A 24,497-nucleotide genomic window follows, 5' to 3' on the forward strand; every position below is an offset into this window, starting at 1 on the left:
AGAACAGTCTTTGCTTACAGTCATCAGGAGCTCAAGGCTGATAAGGTCACCACCTTGGAAGCAATGAGACAACCAACTCTGTGGTTCACATTGTTTGAACATTTATTGCAATTCAGTGTCAAAAATGTTTTACAAAAATACTGTCTGCACAGAACAGCTATAAAAATCAGTTGAACATGCAAGGAAAGAGGAAAAAAGTGTGCAAATTTATAATGGAAGGATTTTAACCACACAATAATATTAAACAGAAGTCTAATATAAGGGATGCCTTTCACTTCATATCATCTCTAGTTAAAACTTCAAGGAAAAATAAAACAGAACACACGCTCTCTTCCATATATAAGTATTTATAATTACTGTAGATTAGTTCCTAAAGATGAGCATATTTTCTATTTCAAATTAAAATGTTCTCTTGGTAGCTGACATGTTAGCATTCTGTGCAGCACAGGATGGCTAAAGAAAGGCAAATTCCACCCTCAGTTGCCCTCCCAGGAGGAGAACCACAACACTTGGTCAATAGAGAGGGAATTTCTCTGGTGTCAAGAGTATCTATATACTTCAGACTGCATGTATCAAGGACAAGATGGATTTATTCTCCTGCAAAGCTGATTTGCTACTAACAAAATCACTGGAGGAAGACATTGGATAGAAATTAGGTGCTGGTAAAGACTCAGAGCCAGCAGCCACAGACTGACAGCTGTGTGGAAGGGCTGACCACAGCTTCAGAGCCTGGAACCAGGATCACCACAACCAAAGAGCTGAGAAAGCAGCACAAGCAGAACACCAGAGTCCCAACCCTTGAAGGAGGGAGTGAGTCTGTACCAGCCTGATCAGCCATCAGCTCCACAGGCTTGTGTAAACAGGCCAGCTACAAGAGGGACATTTTAATTTAAAGCTATGTCTTTCTGGCAAGGTGCTGATCTACAGAGAAGATGTGCAACACATTTGTAAGGACAACCGCAGAGGACAACGCTGCTTTGCTGTACCAAGCAGGAGATCAGTGTGAAAAAGCACATCTGGTTTGTTTGCTACACAATAGGATTTGAAATGCTCCTGCTCTAAATGAAATTCTAGCAACTAAGGGCCAAGGAATTTTCTAGGCAAGAAAAGCTGGTTTAGTACCTGTGTATGTTCTAAAAGGTGACAACTTCCCAAAAGTAATTGAAGTCAAACAGAAATGGGAATACAAACAGTTTAAACCTGGGGCAAAGAAAAACAATATAAAATATATTCCCATATACAGAAAGTGGCAGGGTGCAATTAAATGTTTACATACAAAGCAATGTCTTCAGAGCAATATGCATTTTCCTAATCACTTTACATAATTAAGGATCTAGCAACTCCCACAGTTAAAAAAAAAAGAAACCCAAAAAACTTAAGAGGAGGTACACACACTTTATGATCAAACTTCAGCATACCATAGTTAGTGTAAATGGCTTAAGGTATGTACAGCTGAAATCGTGCCTCTTGAAATGGCCACCACATCAAAAACTGGCCTCTTCTGGAAAGCTGAAACAGATCTCCAGGATCTCTCCCTTCCTAAGCCTCCTTCCCTTGCATGGATCTATTTTTCCTCTTCAGAGCAACATGTTCTATGCTGTTGCACTAGTTAATACATCCTCTAAAGACAATGAGATTTCCCTGGAGATGTTGGCAAGAGAAAACCCCAAAGAGAGGAAAAGCTCTCCTTTTCTAGTATAAGAACTGATGCATATCTAATGGAAATGCATCAACTAACTGGAAAGTGAAATGCCATTTGAAAAGAACATTCCATTTCCAAAATACAAGCAAAAGTCTGTTTTTCCCTTCACAACAGCTTTGCCACAATTGTCTTAAAATGAAGAAATCCTTTTTGCCTGAGAGCAGCCTTAAACCATCCCACCTGGAAGCCCCTGACATCACTGTCAGTTCTGTAACTCTGCCACCCTCAGCCAGGCAGGTGCCTTTGCACCCCTAAAATACTGATGGCTTTGTTTGTAAATGAGTAAGGTATTTGGATGCAACAGCATTTTGTTTTAAATACAAACCAAGAGTCTTGAATTCACTGCAACATCTCCCTGTACCAGCCACTCAAGAAACAATGGGTCCCCAAAGTGAGCAAGGCCATCTTTAACAATTGCTGCAGCAGGAGGGTAATGACTGAGGCAGTAACTGAATAAGGCTTATTCTGTTTCTTTTTGTTTAGTCTGTTTTGTTCTGGACAGTAGTTGCTTGGTTTGCTGCTAGTTTGGACACTGACAGCAATATCCCAAGACCTCACACAAGCAACAGACAAGTGTCCATGTATAACAAATCATCTTCAGCACTTTGACCCTTACAGTGCTAAGAAATAAAATACACAGCAATTGAAATAAGTTTTAAAAATAGGAGCCTCAGTTGCACATTAAATCTGTTGTCAGTATGACCCATGGTCTCTGGGTAGAGGAGGCCAGTGAAGGCTTGATAGAGGCAATGGATGGAGCCAAGACCTTCCCAAATCACAGCTCAATGTTGAGAATTCCCATCGTCTTACACAAGGAATGCAGTAGGCCAGATTCAAATCTGAGCTTAAAATGCACTCAGTGTCACAATCTCCCAGAGGGTAAGTGCTAAGCACAGATGCAGAGTAGGCAGAATGCTGCAGCCTTTCATACCAAAATACTGTTGCCTTCCCATCACAACAGGCTGGCTCACCATGGGTGGCAGAGGCAAAACTACAAAACAAACCAACCCCAAGTCAGAGCTGGAAACAAAAGATGCCAAAGGGACAGGTCTTCTCACTGCTGGAAAAAGGAGCTACAGGACTCTCCAAATTCAGTGGCAATGCTTCACTCACTTCACTTGCAAGTTTCACTCCTTAATGTCCTCACTCACTGAAGCCAGATTTCAGCCTTGTCTACCCGCTGCCATCAACGCAGCAAGGAAAACAGAAACTGGCCTCCTTTACTCACAAACATCCCCCCCCAAAGAAGCACAAGTGTTTTTCCAAGGTAGCAGTTTTTAAATCACTTTCAGTTGACATGGGTATGATCAGGAGGCTTATGCTTTCCACCAGCAGTCAAACTGATGAATGGGGCATCAACACCAAGATAAAGCTTGTTATCCTGCATGTGTTTTCCCCTCCTCTCTGGAGAGCGACAAGCTCTGGGCTAAGGGTGGTGCAGGCTCACAGAACTCTCTGGAAGAGCAAAAACTCAGGATTTGCTGTTAGGCGGCTGGAGAAGGGCAGTTCTTGACAGCATTTTCCACGTTTTCTTCCCCTCTTCCCACTGCTCCATCTAGAGGCAGCTTTTTTCCCTTTTCACATCTCTTCCAAGAATATGCAAAGTGACTTAGTTTGCAAAAATGCAAATACTGTCATTTTAAAATACAAACAGCTGCAGAAAAGTGTTCAAAGTCAGTTATAAAAATGTAAAAAAAGGAACAGCATATTTAACAATAATTAACTCAAGTAGTTCTTCCTGAATTGTCCTGAGTACTCCTTTTCCTCGAAATTTTTGTACAAAGTCACACACAACCCACTAAATATTTACCCTTATGAGGTATCCTGCTTACATCATACACAGAGAAAGTGCTATACGGGAAATCTACTAGCAAACAGCAAAATCTTTCCACTGCAGGTTTTCAGACTGCTATGAATGAGCTGGATTCTGAAAATTTAGCTCTGGGTTAGGGTCAGAAGATCCCACCAAGCAGCTCAGCACTGGAAGCAGAAGGGACCAGGGTCCTTGGGTCTTTACCCCTGGCATGGACAAAGAACCAAAGATATCAGTATGTTGGAAATCCCTTGCTTACCCAAGCCCTGACTGCTAAATACCAACCACTCCCTAAACTCCTGGGCTCTGAAACAAAACATTTGCTGCCAGTCTTCCAGTGAATAAAAACCGCATCATTTAATGAGATTCAGTGGCCCAGTTGCCCCTATATTTTACCAGCTCCAAGATGACTGAATTCACTTGACAGCAGTGGGAATACAGAGCAGTGTATATCTTGGAAAACATGGGCTCGAAAAAACAGATTCTAACCTCACTTAGGATTTTAACTAGTGCAATTAACCTAATGAAGCAGATAAGAATTTACCTTGTGAGATTAAATCCAGTCCTTTGTTTCCCTATCATAGAACTTCCTCCCTTATAGATAATGCTCATCCTTTTGTCTTCTCTTGTCACATTTGCATGGTCTTTCATGAAACCAACAAATCAAAAGAGGATGGAGTAAATTCTTAGGTATTCGTATGGTGCCTATTGTCTAGGCATTCAAGCACTGAGTAGAGCAAGAAAACTAATGTAAAGAGGTAAGCATTAATACAGGAAAAGATGCTTACTATCACAAACATTTCCCTTTAAATCATTGTACAAAATACAAAAGTTCACATTGTACACTGGAGTTTTGTTTGAAAGGTACTCAATCTATTGGAGGTAGAAAGTGGTATGTTGCAATTCTGTCCTGCAAGTAGGCTAGATTTCTATCCTAAGTATTTTAGAATGTGTCCTTTTAAAAACACAAAAGTATTATTAAACTTGTCACAGGGATATTTTTCATAAATATTTCTAAAATGTCATACTTATAAATATGTATGCTAAATAAAACCAGATGGAGGAACAGTTCAACAGTCCTAGCCTCATATTGCTTTCTCTCTATTAGAAACAAACCAAAAGAGTTCTCAAATGGATGCGGGGCAAATTCATTTTTAACTTCTAAAAACAAAGAATGAAGGTCTTTTTGCCCTGTATCTTGTACTCTGATGATAAAAAAGGGACTCTGTACAACATGCTGTATTTATACACCATTCCTATGGAAGTCTGTATTCCTTAAGTGCTGCTTGTCAGTGAGCAACTTCACCTTTCTTCTCCGAGATCCTCTTGTTCCTTGACTCAGGAGCTTCAAGCAAACATGAATATTTACACTATTTACAAATGGAGTGTCCAAGCTCTGTGACAGTGTCCTGTAGGAATTGCATAGGCTGCGCTGACCCAAGTTCAGAACCTGAACAAGTTGATAAACTCTTGTGGTGAAAGAGAGGTGGAGCAAGTCTCTGGGTTGTTGGCTGTGCAGGGGTGATCAGTACCCTGGGAAAGAGAAAACAATTCTATTTAGAGAGGCTGCAGAAAGGCTGCCAAAGCATCAGCCAACTTAGCACTGCCCCTCTGCCAGACATCCCATGTGCAAATAGGTAGAGCAGAGCCCAGAATAGTAGACAGCTCAGAACTGGAATTAATATCTTAGGGGCAAGTCATCAAAAAAAGAAGCAGCAAGGATCCAATTAATTCTGTTCCCCTCTTCTGAGGGAAGAGAGGCTAGAGCCTACCATCAGCTACTGGAGTTTAACTCCAGAGACATGCCTTGCATATCACCACAGTGGTCAGCAGATTTTTGTCCCGAGCTGTTTTGCAGCCATCAGCTTTCATTCCAGCTAATCCTGTTGCCAAGACCTCCATTTGCATATAATGGGTAGAGGAAGCTGCTGGCAGTGCTAAAATGATTTCTTGCAGGCAGCCCTAAAACATTCCCCCCCATTTTCCAACCCTCTGGCCCCAATGGGCACTACTCATGTTCACGACAAAGCTGGGATCTCTGAAGCACAGAGAAGCAAGGGTCTCAATAGCTGAGGGAGAATAAAGATTAGGGATTCACTAGGCTATGCAGGCAAATGAACTGCAACACCCTAAGCCAGCTGCACTCAGAGGAAGCACTGGATGCCCTGTGGCTCCTGCCCCAATCAAGTCTGTCCCACCAGCACCTCATACCTTCCAGGAAAGGATGTGGCAGTGTCTGCACAGTTGCAGTGTGTCACCATACTGCTCCTTCCGTGGATAACACCTTATGAGCTTGAAGTACATCTTTTTCCAATCCAGCTGTCCTTTGTCAGATAAGATCAGACGTTTGCGAATCTTAAAGAACAGATGCACCCAATTATAGCAGGTCAAAAAACTGATTTGTTCTGTTCAGCTCATGATGTTCTCTCCCTCACATGTCAACCCTGCCAGCCCCATAACAGTTGCCTTGCAACACTGAGAAAGCTCTTACATTGAAGACTCCCAGCTTCTTTGAGCTAAGAAGCTCTTATTTTCTACTTATAGCTGAAAAAGCTATAAGCATTTTCCTGATGGCAAAGCCTCACTCAGTACCATTGTGAGGGTCTGTTCTGCCTTCATCAACCTCACCGTAGAAAGCCTGAAACCCTGGGAGCTCTTTCATACTACTCTGACCACTGTTTCTGGTAGGCAGCACAGCAAATGGAGTTGCATTTAATAGTTGTAAAAGTTGGAGTATTTTTGTCTAAGAGACAGTAATTTATCATATTAGCTTGGGAGACACCCATTTCTCTTTTAGGGTTCATTAGTTGCAGAGACCGGATTTGAATTTACTTAATAGAAGAAATAACTCCTCCAGAGTCACTTCCCAAGTCAGATGCAGAGTGAGTAAATACAGCCAGGTCAGCAGAGAAATCTGGCACATGGTTCCTGAAGTGCAGAGGTCTAGTATAAACACCCCAGACATTCACCCATAAACAGAGTGATTTTTGTTTGTTTGCTTTTAAGTTTAGATGATCCCAGATGATTCCCAGCCTGCCAGAGATGTTTACACAGGTACAGTGGGGAGCAGCAGGGCTGTTTTCCACATATCATCCCATCACTCACAGAACAGCTCAGAGGGGATTTCTTGCTCTAAAGGGCAAGGGAGTACAGCTCATAGACCACATCCACAAAGACTCTCTGCAAGGGTGTCAGTCCCTGGGACATCAGGGTGATTGCTGGAGCTTGCCTGCACGTTTTCCCTGCACACGTGGGGCAAGGAGCAACTGCAAGTCATGCAGTTGTTCCCACCTGGATTAGGATTGAAATTCAGTGTATGATTAATTCCTCAAGCTCCTATTTCAGGAATCATTGCTGAGGCATGTAAAACCCTCTATATAAATCATCTTCACAGCCATTTCCATGCCAGCTTATATTATCAGCTTGCTGCACAGTCCTCAGATGCAAGAGACAGCCAAGTAAGAGAACAGGCAGGGCAGACACTCTTTCTGGGGAGGGGGTACACCAAAAACTGATGGCATTTTGCACCTCTCCTCATACCTGTCTGTCTGTGAAGTGGTACTGGCACAGTTTCTTCCACAGCAGCCTGTCCTCACTGAGCACTTGGAGGTCAGGAGCCACCTGGCCCAGGCTGACCAGGTCCCTCCCATCGCTCAGCCGCTGCATGATGTTCAGTTGTAAACACAACGGCAGGTCCGTGAGAGTGGTTCCTTTAAAGGCAGGCTGCAAGAGACACACAGAACTGAGCTCCCAGGAAGCTGGAAGCCTAAGAAATCCTAGCTTGCAGCATAGCTACTGCTTTTTTAAAACTTCTTCACACAGAGAACAAAGCAGCAGTTCCCTCTTCTACATAAAGGAGACATTTTACATGGAAATATTGGACCTTCTGCCCCATAACTGTTTGAGATAACCTCAAGGAAGAGGACATGTATCTGTAGTACAATAATTAGGAGAGTTGCAATCCAAGCCTCCTTCTCTCCTTTTTTGTCCACCCTACATCCATACTTGTGAGACTCTGCTCCCTGAAGTATCACCATCAGCTTTCAGTACAGCAGGACACTGGCTGTATTGTGGTATCAGCTATTGTCCATCCATGTCTCTCCATCATCAGGCAGATGGGGATTACTTCTCAAGTTCAGCTCTGGTTACACTGCTGGGAATCCCATGCTCTTCTGACATGTTTTAGCTTATATCATCACAGAGTCTTGCTGCAACCACAGCAGTGGCTGGTGAGTACTCACAGCATGGGTTCCCAGGTCACTGCTGGCAGGGTTAGCTTTTCCTCTAGAAACATTTGAAGGACCTGCCCCTTTCCCACAGCCCTGGTTTTCCAGGCTGTTCAGCCTCACAAAAGCAGATCCTAGCCTAAAGAGACAAAAGGCACCCCCATCCACCTTGGCTTAGCCTCCACAGGGTCCAGGATTATTTTTCAAGTCCACCTGGGGTACAGCTCCAGGGCAAATTGACCACAGGAGATCTGCATGTCCTGCACTCAGGGGAAATCCAAGCTATACACAGGAGCAAGGCATCAGCAAGGACCACAACCTGGGCACCAGCTGCAGCTTCAAAACCAGCCCCAGCCTTATTAAGGCAAACAGCAGCTTCTAGGATTGGGCTCCAACAAAGAAACAATGTTAGACAGATGTGCCAAGTTCATCCTGCACAGAGCTGTTGCTATTTTAAGTTGCAGAGTCACAGCACCCACCTCATCTTTGACAGAGCTATTAACTGTTTCAAACAAGCAGCACACAGCCCACCAGCAGCAGGGAAACACTGCATGAGGCTGCTTTTAATCATGTGGTCCCATCCCCAGCCATCCCACGGCATGGGAGACTCCAAGGAACAATAAGTACGTCTGCACAGCAGCAGCTCCTGCCTTCCCTCAGTGCCGGCCTGCCCAGAGCAGCGACACTGCCCATGACCTGCAAGGACCTGAGCTCCTCAACCAAAACATCCATTTCTGCATCATCACCTGCCAGGCAGACCTGACACAATCACTCCAGGAGGAGTCAAATGTCCCTACAGTGTCTGGAGGACATTCCTTTCCATGACAGCCTGGCACATTTTTTGAGGGAGGACGAACGCACTGGATCCCTGGATCGTGTCCCACTGCCCTTCCTTGCCAGGCTGTATTTTGCATTCTTCTGAACTATGACTGCACATAAGCTTTGCTAGGGCACAACAGGCAAGAGTAAGCTCATAGACTCTTGGGTCAAGAAAAAAAATCCCAAACAAAGCTCACACTTGTATACCTTCTTCTGGAAAAAAAAACCAAAACCAAAACAATTTGTGTGACTCAAGGAAATCCTTACAGGTTTTCTGGATCAGGCCAAAAGCTTATCTGCTACTAGATTTCCCTCAGTACTCTTTTCCAGAACTTTTCAAGCATTATTTTTTTTTTTTTTTGCAAAAAGAACACAGATTAGACCAGAACAGATCAGTAAGTTGTCATTTTCTGGGCAGAAGTTTGTCTTTTTTTTTGAAGCAGCTATAGCACATACAACATTTTTCAAGGTTGGTTTTACATTTTCTGGGTTTTTTAAAAAATTAAGGTCTTGGGTGTTGCAAGACATTTCCCCTTTCAGAAACACCACAAGTTCACTGCACCATAAGTAACTGGCTGCATAGAGCTCAGCTTCTTCCTTTCTCTGAATTCACCTGGTTTTGTTCCAGCTTGAACTGAAGTTATCTTCAGTGGTATGAATTTTTTTTGCATGCTCTACATGTATTTTATTTACTTTAGAAAAAATGTCTGCAAACCTACACAAGTACGTATAAAAGGCAGTTCCTTTCACAAGCAATATTCTGATCATTTTTGCCTGAATAGGCAGAGTTCTTCAAGATTACAAGGAGAACACCAACCCCTATCAGCATGGGGGGAAAGCTTCAGCATTTCAGTGGAGTAAGTATCCATTTGAGACAGAAAATGTATATATAGTCCTGGGCAACTTATTGTTTGTATCCCTGCTTGAGCAGAGGGGTTTGACCAGATGACTTCCAGAGGTCTAGTCCAACATCAAAGCTGCTGTGATTGTGTGACATGAAACAAGTTCAGATTTGATTCCCATGTAAAGCCAGTCTAGAAATTTATCATCTAACACATCTTTCCCATCCCCACAGATACTGTTGGAAAAACAGATGTTGTAAAAGCAGGACTCATCCAGCTGGAACAGGTAACTCCAGACTACTGGAAGAATCATTGGTATTTTCAGCCAGGAAGCATGAAGTTATGCAGCTATTTGAAAATTTGCATTTAATTTACAGATTAAACAAATCTAAAAACTTCAGCTGTCTGGTAAACAAGTTTTGAAGGCAATTGCTCAATTTGAGAAAGCCTAAGTTGACTTTTCACACTGAGGCCTGGCCTCTGAGGACTGAAGAGGGGGAGATCATTTTTTGTCCAGCTCTGTTCACACAGCACTTGACAGCCATTATGGACTCAAGCCACAGTCTGTGACCAGTAACCTCAAGCATGATCCTGGGTTATGTACATTGAGTTTGAATTAAGGGAGTCAAGTAATGCTAGGAAAGCATCCAGTTATTTTGGCAACTCCAGGTCCTTCCAAGTCTGTGCTTGCACTGGGTAGAGTGGGAAGCAGTCACCCAAATGAGAGCCGTTGACAATAAAAACAAAGGTTTCATGATGGAGAAAATATTTTTAGCTTTCAGGATTTGTGCTTACCCTGGTGATCTGAATGTTGTTCAGTTGCTGCTGCCAGTGAAGAATGCTCTCCATCCTGTGCACCCACATGTTGATGTTTCCAACCAGGACAGACTTGCCGACGCGTTGAACTAATGTGCACAGGGATGTGTAGAGGGTCTGCAGTAATTCCCTTATTAGCCTGATGTTCTGCTGGTCCTCAAGGACTTTGGAAGAACAGGAAATGTTAAAAATAGGAATTGTCAAAATCCTTCTCTGAATCGACATGTTTCTCAGGCAAGTTATTTGCTGTAATTTCACAGGCCAAGAGAGCCAGCCTGTGCTTTTCTTTTTAGAGGAAAGCACTTAAACGTTAGCCAGTCACAGCAGGTTAGACAGCAGATGGAAAGAGAGCCTCCCAGGATAAGCAGATGAGATCTGCTGCACTTCCCTTTCCAGCCTCTGGCAACCAGCCAGTTTTCCCCTCTGATACTGTGCAAGAAGTTATCTATGTGCACCTCTTCCCCATCTAATGCACATTTCTCATTATGTATAATAACAGGCTGCTGTCCATGCCCAGGCTTTAGGGACAGCTAAACATCCACAAAGGAAGTTCCACATCTCAACCACAATTCATTCCCCTGAACAGGTGAAGACACCCCTCCAGAGCAGTGGGAGCAGTAGGTACAGCACAATGCCAGCAAGGCAGCAGCAGGGACTGCAGATATGCCTGGCCAAGGGCATGAGCTGCCAGATCTTCTGCAGTCAGAAATAGGACTCAGTAGGATGCAGAAGGGGTGGCAGTGAGCAAAGCTGGGAAAGGAGGAGTCACCTCTCAGATACCTACCAGACTACAGAAATTCCTTCCCATTCCTTCCCCTCCCACCAAGTCCTTCACTGAGGGAAAAGAAAGCAGAACTGCACTACAGAAATAAACAGTGGAGCCCCTCTTCATCCATTTAGCATTGCCTGACTGTTGTTGAGGATGTGGTTCACTAAAGTACATCAGATTAAATCAGACTCCCCCTCACCATTTCCGTTTCTTACCTTTCTGAACCACTTTTTCCAAAATGTTCATGTAGTTTTTCTGGGCAATGCCACTCAGTGACGTCAGCTGAGACTTTGCTATCAGCTCCAACAGCTGTGGATAAAAATAGAAGTTGCAAGCCTTAGAGCACAGAGATACCTTTCTAATCTTGACTCCTAGTCACATGACACAGCAAAACAGTCCAGAGACTTGTTTGCTGCTTGAAAATAAAAAGGAGACAGAACAACAGAGCAAAGTAACGCAAAAAGGGAAGGAGAGCAGAGGCCAAATAATTAAACTCACATCAAAAGAGGTAGGGGGAAAAAAAAGGCATTTTAATTATCTTCACTGTGGGGGGAGAGGGAATTTGATTTCATGGTTCAGAGATGCAGAGAAACCACAGTGGTGCTTGGACTGGCAGCCACTATTCACACCAAGGGAACAGCCTCGGCCAGCGTCACCATCCCACACCGGGGCACAAACAAGCAGTGTCATAAGGGAGCACGAGCAAATGCCTGTGTGCATGGGGACATTATTGACAGACCATTAATGAGAATCAGACTCCACAATTTACGTCACCTCCTGGGTTGCATGGGTTTTGTCAGAGTGCTGTTGCCATGACAGAAAGGTTAAGTACTGTAGAAAGAACAAAAATCCTCCCCACAACAAACCCTTTCCCTCCCAAAGTTTCCTTCCCTGTTTAGCTCTAACAACTACAGTAACAAACCACCTTTCCCTGTCTGCCCTGTTTACTTGTTAATCTCCCCTAATGAAAATCTTGCTTTTACTTTCAATTAGAATTTACTTCCCATCATTGACCTCCTGACTCTTGAGCAAGCTGAGCAGTGAATTTGGGCTGCAGTTGTTAACGGAAGCATTTCCCATAGGGAAGGACACACTCTCTCTTCCCCATCTCTGTGCCACAAGAACAGCTGGGGAAATTTCCTATGGAACACGCTCTGCAGAACATGTGGCCTGTGATCTTACAAGCCTTTCTCCCTTCCCCCAACATTATATAAATGCACAGCCTGCCCACGTGTCAGTCCATTTGTTTTGGATGTACATAGACTTCTGTTTTAATTTAGAAAGGAAAGGAAAAACCTTTTATGCTACAAATCAATCAACACATTGCCACATGACCAGCTTATTAATCCTTTATCATCTGCAGCTCCAGTATCCCGTTGCTGGCACCACAGAGAGTCCAGAGAAGGTGCAACTACTTGTGTCAAGTAACTAAGATGGCTTTTGACTAGACTTGATAAGTCATGAGCTGAACTGTTTGCCCTGCTAGAAGAATGACAGAAATGCATCCAAAAAGTCACCGGCAGTTTGCCATGAAGCAGGAGCTGAGGGAGAGGTATTACTGCAGCCTGCTCTGCTCATCTGGGGCACTGGCATGTGACTGCCACTTAGGAGCAGTGAAGTTGCCTCAGTGACCAATCTCTTCTTCTGTTTAATATCCAGGCCAACACCACCATCAGATGGCTTTGAGTTTACATTCTATTAATATCTTGCACCTCACATGACCAAAAAAAACCCCAAGATGAAAAAAGACCTGCACTAAGTCCTGTCAAGGGCAGGCTGCTTGTTTTCTTGGCTTGTTTGGAGGAAATGAGAGATGCAGGAGAGTTGGGTAATATTTGGTGCACAAGCATCAGTGGATTTTCTGGCTGCATCAGCTAAATGAGACCACAATAACAAAATACAAGGCAGCTTGCAAGATGTTTGAAAAGTTAATAAAAGGTCCTTATTTTTTGAAATATGGATGAATAAGTAGGAAAAAACCCCAACCAATGTCCCACAGTAGTCTGTAATACTCTGTTACCCTAAACTGTTTAGCCTTCAGACCTTTGATTATAGTGATCAATTTGCCAGACTCCATCTGTACACTGGCCACACATGCACCCAGATCAGCTTGTCTGTGCACAAACAACTGCTGTCTCCAGATTGCACTGTTCTGGAGCTGGCACAGAGACAGTTTCCTCCAGGCTGGGTGTTAGCAATATTGTGCCCCTTCCCAAAAACACCAAAATGCATGCAGCAATAAGAATCATGTAATGTAATAGCAGAGGAGTTGGACACCAGGGCCATTCTTTTAGAACAATGAGGATAAAAATCTCAGTTCCTTGAGGAACACTAAATTGGTACAAAATTAATTTAGCCAAAGGAACAGATTCAAATTTGCCCTGTCTGTGTTTACCAAGGTTCAATTTATGTTCCGTGAACCAGCTCAGATATCATGTGTCACCTCCCTTCTCCTACAGCAATAAACACAGGATGAAATTCCATATGAAAACTATGTTGTGAATACTTCTAGGGCTACTCCACTCCCCAGGAAGCACTGACTGAAGCAACTAGCTAGTCCTCCAAACCAAAAGATATTTTATTCTTCTGTGCTCATATAATACACAGAAACCAGGTAAGCAGTACAGTTCATCTGTGCCCCACATGCTCCAGTGCATTGGGGGTCTTTTAGTGTTGGCACAGTCTCCAAGTATGACCTCAGTTAATGGATTGCCAAATTGGGGTCTACAGCAGTATAAAAAAAAATAAATTAAATTGCCACTTGCATAATAACAACTAAAGCAGACAGATGAATTCAGATTAATGCTGAGTAGGGTAAAAAGACCAGAGAGAACTGCAAGCCTGTGTTATGATGTGGCTGCATTAAGTCCAGCCCACGCTCAACTGAGAGGGACAGATGGTAGGAGAGAGTGCACAGGGAAAGGTTAAGAGCAATTTTAAAAGGTCTGCTTTTCAAATACACTAAGTAATTGCATTCCAGCCAGTTTTAACTGGAGCTGGGAAGTCTGAAACACCTCTGGAAAACAGGGCATTAGATCCAAATTCACTCTTCCAGCTCCTCAGAATTTGAGAAAGCTGACCTGGTAGCCCCACAAAAAAAAATCCTTCCCTATTTTATTTGCTATTAGAAGTTTGCCAGAGCTATAGAGAAAAGGCAAGAGATGCAGTAGGCTGTCCCAGAGCCTACCCAGCATGGCAGTAACCTGCTCACTTCCCCTGAGTGCAGTGGAGCTCCTGCTCAAACCCACCAGCCATCCATCTGGAGCAGCAGCACAAAAAAGTCTCTCAGCTTCAGCAGCAGAGCAGATCCTTCTCCTCCCATAAGCACAAGATAAAAAAAAAGCAAACAGAACAGTGCCATGTGGCAGGGAACTAGGGCTCCTGCTTCAGGGCCATGAAAACACTGCTGTGCACCCCTGACTACTGTGTGCAGCATTGCTTAGACCTGATACAGCCAGATGGCACTTTGGCCACAGTCTTGGTTCAACCCAGGGGTGTGCAGGCAATCCACACCCCAAATAACCACTGCTAGGGCTTACAGCACCAAGAGCCAAAAAATCCTGCTGTGCTGAGCAGGACAGTACAACCTTGACTCAAAAAAGGCTTTGTAGTGATTAAAAGTCTCACAAGTCTCAAACTACTGAAGTGTAAATTCCCCACTGAATACCTCAAGCCAGCTATGAAAGCTGGACTGCACCTTGTGGGGATCCATAAGTTCCTGATGGTTAGGGATGCAACTCCTCACATCTGGACTGCTTCGAAAAAATAAAAAATTCCTCCTCTAAGCCCATCTTGCTCTCACAGTCCTTCACTTTTGGTGGCTGAAATGTCACATTGGCTGTCAGCTGACAGGTGGAGCCAGGGCAAGGCGAGTTATAATGATTTACAGTGCAGGTGCTGACAGATCTCCATGAGACAACATCCAGCTGCTATTCTTTCAGGACAGCATAAATCCAGGACTCCTGGAGCTAACTTCTATTAAAACTTAAGAAGCAAATTTAAGAGACTACTTTAGAAGGCTGCACACAACCTAGATAGTGTTATTTTACAAGAGTTGTCCCCAGGCTGCTTAACATGACCTAAGCTTTTATGACCAAAAACAGCACCTTCCCTTGGGACTATACAACCATCATATGAGAAATCCCTTTCTGAAGAAGCACGCTGCTAAACCTGTCTTTGAACATAGTGTTCCTGAAGGAAAACCAACTTCTGGGCTGCAGGCACCTTTGTCTCTGCTCCCACTAATTATGCCTACAGAATGCTTCCAGTCTTTTCATTAAATCTCTTAAGACCAGAGAAACCAGGGCTGCTTCAGACCAAAAACAGTTTGGGTCCTTTGGGTCAATCACATACTTCCTTCTAAGCCCTGAAAAGGGAACACTGACTGTTCTCTAACATGTAAGCAGATGCACTAATTTGAAGGATTAGCAAGGACCAAGTCACAACACCAGTACCTATAACTTGGCACTTCCAGAGCTGCACCAGCAGATCATCAAGATAAGAATGATGTTAGAAGAAAATTTCTTCTGCTTCACTTACATAGACTTACTGGCTCCAGCTGATGGTATTTGCCCATGAAAAATACCTGCCAAGTTTCTTGCAGCTCATACCTCCACCCCACTTGAAGGAGGTGCCCATTTCACCTGTGCACCATTAGAAACTCCAAGAACTTAGTTTGGGTGTATCTAAAGTAGAAACTCCTATGACAAGAAAGCAAGCACTGAAGACACTTAAGGACTGTTCACTTAAGTTTGGAGAAATTCAGAAAGGTGAGCTCATGTTAAGCCTGAGAGCCTATTTTGCTACCAGCAAGTGATGCAGCCTATGTCTCTATAGGGCAAGCTTGGGTGTAGTCAGCAGAACCTCAAACCTGCAGCTGTTTCTCTCCTTTCTTCCCCTACAGACATTGTCATATTCTTTCCCAGCCTCCAATTCCAAACTCCCCTCCTTGAAAAGCATTTGCTTGATGAATTAAGTAGCATGACATTAGTATCAGATACCCTGAGCAAGGAGTGGAACTAGAGAGAACAAGGAGAGGGAAGGAAGGGAAAATTTTTTTCTGCCAATATTCAAGGCATTTTCCCTGTGACAGATTGCCCATCCATGTGCTTTAGGAGGCCTGCGACTTGCAAAGGACCATAAACATGATCCACATCTAGGCAGAGCTTTTCATGAGTAAATCTGGCATTTAAGGCATTTTATGAGCTACTATCCACTGGAGACTTGGCCGATACAAGCCTTTCATTTTAAGAAGTCAATTTTACAGTTTGATCCATGGTACCAGGTTTAATATCTTCTTTAAACTGCCAAACCACAAGTCAACCTCAATTAGAAACCTTCATACTTCTCAGTAGTACTATATCTGCAAAACTACTGGGGGAAAGCTACTCTTAAAAGCTCAGAAGAGAGGTAATTTGTAGAAACAAGGACACATGTCAGCTTCCATAGCTTTCAAAACTGTTGTTTTTGATAAAAGCATCCCAAATGTGCTGTGTATGAAGTCCTCATGAGAAAAAGAGAGAAGGCGGCCCTCACCAGACTGTACTGACTTAACTGAAATTTAAATTTGCTCTTCAAAAAATTTAGTGGGACTTCTGCTCCACCTTTGCAGTCCCATATGAGACATCTATCACATTGGGCCAAGCAGCAGAAGCCCATCATGTGGCACAGCATGACCTGAGGTCATGCTTAGCAGAGGTCTTTGGAGTTCTTCACTGTCCTAACAAAGTCTGCCAAAGGGATATCTGCAGCACTAAACAAGTTTTATTTTACATTCCTTCTTTATATTTGACTAAAGGGTTATGGCCTTGGCATGAACTGTTCCTTCTCCAGTAATCCCCCTGAAGATGACACGGCTGTGTGTGTGTATATATATCTCTCCAATATCAGGAAACTCCAACTACCTCAGCATTGGTGATCACTTCTGCACAGGCAGGAAAACAAGCTGTCCCAAAATCAGCAGAGCTAGGAGAGCCTGAGTTTACATGACTTGGATCCTGCTTTGCCTCCCCCAGAGTCCCCATTCCCTGCCACCACTCCTGTTGTGGGACATCCAAGTGACTGCCCTTCCTATACAGCCAGAGGGTCATCATCCCTAATGCCTGTACCCTTCCCAGGGTGACAGAAGTTTCCACAGGTGACTTGTCACCTGGACAACCTAGGTGGACAAATCAAGGTGAGCCTGCTCAGGTAATTTCTTCCTTAGACACTTTTCATGACACTTGACTCAAAGGGAAAGCAATACCACTGCTGCTTGCTCCAGAACCTAACACCTGAGCAGCTGTTGCCTCACCAGTGATCAGCTGCTCACAAGGCATGAAAAGGAGCTGTTCATAAACAGCCTCAAGTAAATAACTTTTTTTAAACCTTACTGAATTCCAAATCTTGCTAAGCATTCTGAAACTCAAGATCAATTTGCAGATCACATGCAGATAAACATACAAGTATCCACAGCTCTCAGGACAGTGGGTCCCCCAACCACTACCACCTCCTCGGCCACACCAAGCCCTGACCTACTCTGCAAAGCCAGAGCATGGGAAACTTGAAGCTGATGACTCCTTTATTAACTAATGTTGTCAGGACTAAACAAATGTTTCACCCACTGAAACCACGCCCAGTCACAAAGGATTAAGAGCAACTGTTAACCTTAACAGAGAAGATCAGTGCCACCAAGAGGTTCAGCCCATCCCCTCATTCCAAAAATGCTCAGCTCTCCTGAGTCTCCCCTGTATCACATCAATGGAGACAAGGCTCCACAGACCTCAGACTGGAGCTTCTGGAGCAAAGAGGTCTCCAGTGCCCTGTGGCATCTGCAGACAGCCCATGCTCTTTTTCAGAAGCTGAACTGAAAACTCAGGAATTAGAAGCCAAGCCTTTTGGGTTTCAAAAGTGAATGACATAATTGAAAAGTAGTAGGAATTCTAGGGTAAGGACAGCTCATCTTCCACATTATCACCACTTTCCTTTCTTTCCATTTTAATAAACTAAAGACAAGATTTGGGCATCTATCCACACACACAACTTCCATTAATTACTTCATGCAGAAAAGCCTAACACACTCGCATGCTCAGACAGCTCTTCTTTGCCAGTGCTTCCCGTTACCCAACTGGTGCTCAGTTCAGAGCCTCCAGCACCATCACATCACAATAGACCCTGGGCTTGGACTCACCCTGACAACGTAGTTGAATCTCCTGGAGTCCAGGATAGCACTGGAGAAGTCAAGGCGGTTGAAGGCTTCTCCCAGGGTGCAGTAACCATGGCGCTGAGAAGAAAAAACACTCTGGGTCATGTTTTGGCAGACTTGAGTCCAGCCAGCACTAGGTAGACCTGACCCAGAGCAACTCAATTTAGCAAGCTGATGGGTACAAACCATGGGAGCAGCTCACAGCCAGAGGAGGCAGGTCTGGCTCCTGCTGAGCTGCACTTACTGACATCAAGAGTGGGCATGGCCCAGTGTAGATTATGGTAGTTTCCCAAGAGAGACCCATGCTCTGCTCATGACCCACGAATTTACGTGTGAGAATGAGACACACATTCCTGGGGTTCAATACACAGTGTGAGTTCAGAGCAGTCTCCTACAGCAGCTTCTCTCCATGAGTGCAAGCGAGCCCTTGTGATAAATTCCAATGATTTTCCATGTTAGGACTGTACTGGGTGAAAGCCAAGAACAGTATTATGGCTTGGCCTGCAAATGGCTGGTTTTTTTTAAATGAGGGAAGCAAACAAGTCATATTTTAAACACATGTACAAAGCCTTGTACATCAAGCTCTGGATCCCTGATAGGGGCTTAAAATCATTACTGAAATTCCAGCCACAAGCCAGATCTTCCACTTATCTCTTAAGAGCTTCTGCTGATTTATATCAGCACAGGATCTTCCACTGCTTGTAAAAATCAGTAGAAAAGAGAACAAAGAACCTGTAGAGGCACTCACCTCTTTTGTGCTTCCCTTGTGAACATAGATCCACTTCTCCTGGTGGAAATCTGTTTGGACAAAGACATTTCACTCAGTTAATCTTCCACCTCAGAGAGCTGTATCCCTGTTCTGCTCATAACATCCACTATCTTTTACTATAAATTAAATTATTTTGTTTACACCACCACACTTGAAACCAAATCTAGCAACTTGCTGAGCTGCTTTGTTTCTATACAGCTTCATTTGAGACTGTAGCCCTAAGCCTCAGAAAAGGCTTCTGTTTCATTGACACAGCTCAAGACTTTAAATGTTTAATCTGCCAGCCACAGATATACCATAGCACCTCCTCTTTGGTCCCAGACAGTAAGTGTGGCTGACAGCCAGGTTTTGTTGTTATTGATTTTATTAACTATTTATTACCTTGGTTACAGGCTTGGGATTGTATGTCAAATTTGAAGTTGAGCAAAAATGTCACGAGACACCAGGCATGTAAGAGAGAGCTTTCAGCAGTGAGGTCAGGCTCAGAGGAGCATGCTTATGCTTGCAGCTAACTTGCTAAAAAAGAAAAAACTATGTGGGACCTAAATTTTCCTATTTCTAATTGCCCCTCCCTTCCCTCAGAATGGGAGTTGTCCCATCCATTCCCCAAAATAACTTCCCAATACCCAGCACACACTGCTAACTCTGTTTGCAGAAGAGCCTGTACTGTAAGCAGTTATGCTGCTCAGTCCTTCTCCCACTCCATTTTCACATGGGCTTTTGACCCTACTTCTACCACACACTGGCAATTTAACTGCTAGTACAAAAAAAAAAAAAATCTCCTCTCCACCCTGCTAGACTCCTTTCCATAAAGAAAATATTGAACTCCTAAAGCAACCTGTAAATTAATCTGAAGCTATGGAATGTACTCCTGCCTGGTACTGTAAGTCCAAGGACAGACCCAGTCTCAGTTACAGGCATGCTGACCCTGCATCAAGCCCTTTCAATGGTAGGTCACAGCAGAATCCAGCCAAAAACTGTCATGGTAACATTTGTTTGTTCTGAGAACTGAATACACTGAGGGGCCAACTTTTGGCAACGGTTTCCAAAATCCTGGGGGATGCACAATGAGTTAATAGCAGTGTGGGAATTGTAACTCATTTCCTCTGGCTATGTTTACATTTGTAGCCCTCACATGTAACTCCAGTACCTATCTTGCAGTCAGCCCAGCACAGGCTGTGCTGTCCCTGCAGGCTCCCCCGGGTGCTGCCCCAGGGCCCCATCCGAGACCCTGGCTGCTCGCTGTGCACACAGAAAGATTTCAAGCCTTCTATTGTTTTGAGTGAGCTGAAATCTTATTTCATTTTTCATGCACTCCGCACACAGAGATAGGATCAAAGCTTACATTCAGGCTTGTAGCCTCCAGTAATGTAGATTAGTGCTCAACATGCATATGGAAGGAAGAATAAATTTAGCCTGCTGTGCACAAGGAAGTCTACAGGGGGAAAATACTGGAACTGGTTCATTTGAATGTACCATAGGAAAAAATTACCCTCCTGACAAACAAATGACAAAAATCTGAACACAACAAGCACAACTCCTCAGAACAGGGATTACTAACAGGGGCATAAATCTTCACGTTAAACTGTATCCAAGTTCTCTACTTAGGTCAAACATGGGCGCAAAGCCCTTCAAGGCTCTAGAAGGCTCTTCATGCACTGCACAAAAAACATAGATATAGAGCATTTTCCATTCTTCTGCAGCAACTTTTGTTTAAAAAGAAGTCCAAAAAGATGTCTTACATTGAGTCTTGGCTTTGTTATTCAGCAGATCTTTTTTTCTCTTCTTGGCAGCAACATCATAGTTTATGCTGTTGAAGAGATTCTCTTTGTTGTGATCATCTTTTTTACAAAAGCTGTGAATGACACAAAGCAAGGATTCTGTTTAGTTCTGCATTCTGTTGAACACTGTTTCCTGCATGGAGAAAAAAACAGATAGGTTTTTATTGTGGCCTCCAAAGCTGCCTTCTTGCAGGCTGCCTCTGAGAAGTAGTCTTCACACAGTTTCAGCATCCAGTATTGGTATTTTTAAAGAACCTCTGGTGCCTCAATTCTGGGCCAGCCAAGATACCCATGACAGGAGCAGGTAACAGATTACACAGTTCATGCTGGGACGCTGCTGAGCAATGTTCTTTTCCACTCTTTAACCTATTTCTATCCTTAAGTAACACCATATCCTCCCAGTGTAGGTAGCAGATTGCTCTGAGCCAGTCAGACTGCTACAGAAGGACATATTTAGACATCCCTGAAGACATATATATGTACTCAAAATATTTATTAACAAAAGAGTTCCCACAAAATACTATTTCAAGCTTACAGGAAAAGCTTAGCTGAAGTTCAGACTCATCTGATGGTTTTCCAGACCCCACACAGTAGCGACTACACAAGTTAACAGCTAGGATCTCTTGTCCAAGACTGCCCATTGCCTGCTTCTGCTCGAGCTCTGCTGTAACTGTATTATTAGCGAAGGGAGCTATAACCCCTTATTTCCTTCAAGGGCAATGAAAGGCTAGCTGTAAAGAGGCTGTGCATCAACATCCCCACATACTGCAGACCGGCAAATCAGCAGATCCAAGCCACAACTCGAAACTAAGAAGCCCCTGGGCAGCCATGGCACTGCTGCAGAGATCCCTGGGGTGGCAGGGGAGGGCAGCACCAGGGGCTCTCAGCAGAGGTCCAGCACAGCCTGCTGCCCAGGGCTGCTGGGTGCCTCACAGCTGCCAAGGAGAAGACAGGAGAACAAATCAGAGCCATCTCCACTGCTCTAGCAGCTCGCAAGGGATGAACCATGGCTGTGTGCAGACCTAAAATTGAAGAAGGATCCCAGGCATCTCACTGCACCTCTCAGTCACTGTGGCACAGACAGCCCCTGAGCTCTGACAGGTGCCAAAACATGCTGCTGCTGCTTCAGCCCCGGGAAAGCTTCCTCTGAGACAGCCACAAGGACCCTTACACAGCCAGGAAGCTTCCTGTACAGGCCATGCATTTACACTGCTTAATGTCAAACAAAACCCAAACACAAGCACCATACCAAACACACCTCTGACAGCTATTCGGCACAGCCTCCTGCAAAGGAATGAAACCTGTGGGACAAGACTTCTTGTTTCCCCTGTTCACTGGCTGTCTGCATGGCCACACCACCAGCATATGCAAAAGTCAAGTGACCAAGTCAGAGTTTCAGCCCCAGGAGGGATCCAGATCCCCTGTGGCATGATCCAGCTGGATGTTCTGGTTTGGCACCTACACATGGCCCCAGAGGTAGAAGAAACCTCTCCCAGTTTCAGAACACCCTGACCCTCAGGTCCCCCTTCCTACTCTGCATCCCCCTTGCAGGGCATCCGAGCTCTGGGAAGGCACCACTGCCATGGGCTCCACCACAGCACGGCAGAAGGGGAAAAGCAGCAGCATTGAAGGTGAACAATATTCACAGAAACAACCATTTAGGGAACCAGACACTTCTGCCAACTGCAGCTTGCTCAGAACCACCTAAACCTGAGAGCAGAACACCTCAGCTGCTCATCCATGCTGCTTCCTGCTGTGGGGACCAAAACCTGAGAACAGAATATGGCAGCAAGGAAGAAGTTGTTTTGGAATATCCAAGCTCATGTTTTATCAAGGTTGCACAAAATCAATAGGGGGTCAGGTTAACACGCCCCATGCAGTGGCAGAATCTGAGCTCAAGAGCACAAGATGGATCTGCTTTAAATCTCACATGTCAACAGCACACGCTTGCCTGTTGACTTCCTACTGAATGACTCTGTAATCTGAAACCACCATAACAGCAGCAGTGGACGAGCTCCAGCATGGGAGGAAGATTATTACCCTGTTTATGTACTGCCAGGTTTCCACACAATTCTTCACAGCATCTTGACAGGTTGAGTAGTTGGGCAGCTGGACCTGAGCAAGGACCTCAGCCCGGGGTCAATATGTCACCTCCTTGCTTTCAAATGAGAAAAGGGATGTATAAACCCAGACATTTTTCTACCTATTTACAAATTACAAACCTAAACTTGATTTTTACTTACAGCTGACATGAAAGAGAGGAGGAGATACCTGCTACAAAAGCCTCCTTGCATGATAACATCTCAGGAGTGGCTCACAGCAAATGTCCTCTTGCTTTAAGTCCCTTTGTCATGGACATTCCTGACCCTTCCCTAGCAGTGGGAAGGTGGCAGCAACCCCAACCCTAGCAACACACAGCTGAGGAGAAGATGGAGCTCTGTGAGAAAAGTTTGCTTTTGACAGAAGCGATCTTGCCGGAGCCCACGACACCCACGCTCTGCAAAGCTTCCTGCCCGCACCATCTTGGGGGTTTGTTGATGTTTTGCAGCCAGATTAGTCAAGCGGCACGTAAGGTACATTACTCATGGCCTGGGGAGGATTTATGGCTTCAGACACATCATCCTTCCGAGCCCGGGAAGCCCCAAGCAAGGCTGTTTTGGGGGGGAGGGGAGGGTGGGCAGCCACCCCCAGGGCCACCAGGAGACGCCCGGCGATGCTCGCCAGGGCTCCCACAGCCCTGTGGCCAAGGGGCAGGTGAAGGTTTCATCTTCTCCTCGATTTTTCGCTACTCTCCACAGCCATAAGGACAGCCCGGCCGCCTGAGAAGGAACAGCCTCCATAGGGACGTGGGGACCCCGCCGAGGGCTGAGGGACCCCCACTCGGAGCTTCCTATAGGCCCGGAGGGGCCACCGAGCCCTTTGGCCGGCAGGGCCGGGGTCACCCAGACAACGACCCCGCTCCGCCGATACCGGGGCGGCCCCTGAGCCGGCCCGGGGCGAGGGGCCCCGTCCGCCCCTCACAGCCCCCCCGCCCCGGCACCGCGCCCCCTGGCGGCACCGCCCGGCAGCGGGGCCGGACCGCGCCGCCGCCGCTACCTGCTGATGTCGCCCACGAAGCCGCCGCTCTTCTCGTCCAGGAAGCGCGTCCAGCCGTCGGCCGTCTTCACCCAGCTCTGCCCGGGGGAGCGCCAGTCCTGCCCCAGGAACGGCATGGCGACGGCACGGAGCGGGACCAACACCGGGACTGGGAGCGGCGGCGGCGACTGGAGCGGTGCGTGGCAGACCTGGGCAGAACTCGCTGCGGGGCAGAGCAGAACAGTACCCGGAGCGGTGTGGGGCAGACCGGTGCGGGGCGGGTCAGAACCCGGAGCGGCGGCTGGAGCGATGCGGTGGCTGCGGGCGCGCTCCGCGCTATTTATGTGGCGGCGGCGGGCGCGTGTTGCCGGAAGCGCGGGCAGGCCCCGCCCCCCCGCACGTGGCCGTGTTTATCGGGGCAGGCCCCGCCCACGGGGTGGGGGCGGGGCCAGCGGCGCTGCGCGTGCCCGGTTGAGCGCGTCCCCGGTTGAGCGCGTCCCAGAGCCCCGCGCGCGTGCGCGGCGCCTTCGCGCTGTCAGCGTTGCGTGGAAAGCGTCGAGTGCGGAATACAAACAAACGATAAAATAGTGTTTTATGTGTATCTGAATGCCATATATGGCTCCCATATTCGAGTTATTGGTGCAAAAGATAGAAATATTTATGCAGGCATGTTTTCATAGGCTCATAAATATGCTTTAGGTA

The 24,497-nt window shown here is 45.5% G+C and overlaps 2 protein-coding genes across 3 annotated transcripts in view; one reads left to right on the plus strand and one right to left on the minus strand.

The window, feature by feature from the left end:
• The window catches only part of NTAQ1 (N-terminal glutamine amidase 1), a 35,041-nt gene extending 25,239 nt beyond the window's left edge, over positions 1-9,802 (plus strand). For both annotated transcript variants that reach the window (XM_077188716.1, XM_077188706.1), the window contains one exon: positions 9,636-9,802. Coding sequence is in view for 1 of the 2 variants with exons in the window: in XM_077188706.1 (XP_077044821.1) it covers positions 9,636-9,772 (137 nt within the window). In the remaining variant the exon portion in view is untranslated. The remainder of the gene's footprint in view (positions 1-9,635) is intronic.
• FBXO32 (F-box protein 32) lies at positions 85-24,173 on the minus strand. Its single transcript, XM_054651568.2, has 9 exons — positions 23,817-24,173; positions 20,682-20,794; positions 18,919-18,968; positions 18,156-18,248; positions 11,203-11,296; positions 10,198-10,382; positions 7,056-7,238; positions 5,727-5,870; positions 85-5,048 (listed from the first exon to the last, which is right to left on the minus strand). The coding sequence occupies exons 1-9, from the start codon at positions 23,930-23,932 to the stop codon at positions 4,959-4,961; spliced, it is 1,068 nt and encodes a 355-aa protein (XP_054507543.1). The 5' UTR covers positions 23,933-24,173; the 3' UTR covers positions 85-4,958.
• Positions 24,174-24,497: the final 324 nt, after the last annotated feature.

Source organism: Agelaius phoeniceus, chromosome 1 (genome assembly GCF_051311805.1).
Source record: "Agelaius phoeniceus isolate bAgePho1 chromosome 1, bAgePho1.hap1, whole genome shotgun sequence".
NCBI classification, from domain to species: domain Eukaryota; kingdom Metazoa; phylum Chordata; class Aves; order Passeriformes; family Icteridae; genus Agelaius; species Agelaius phoeniceus.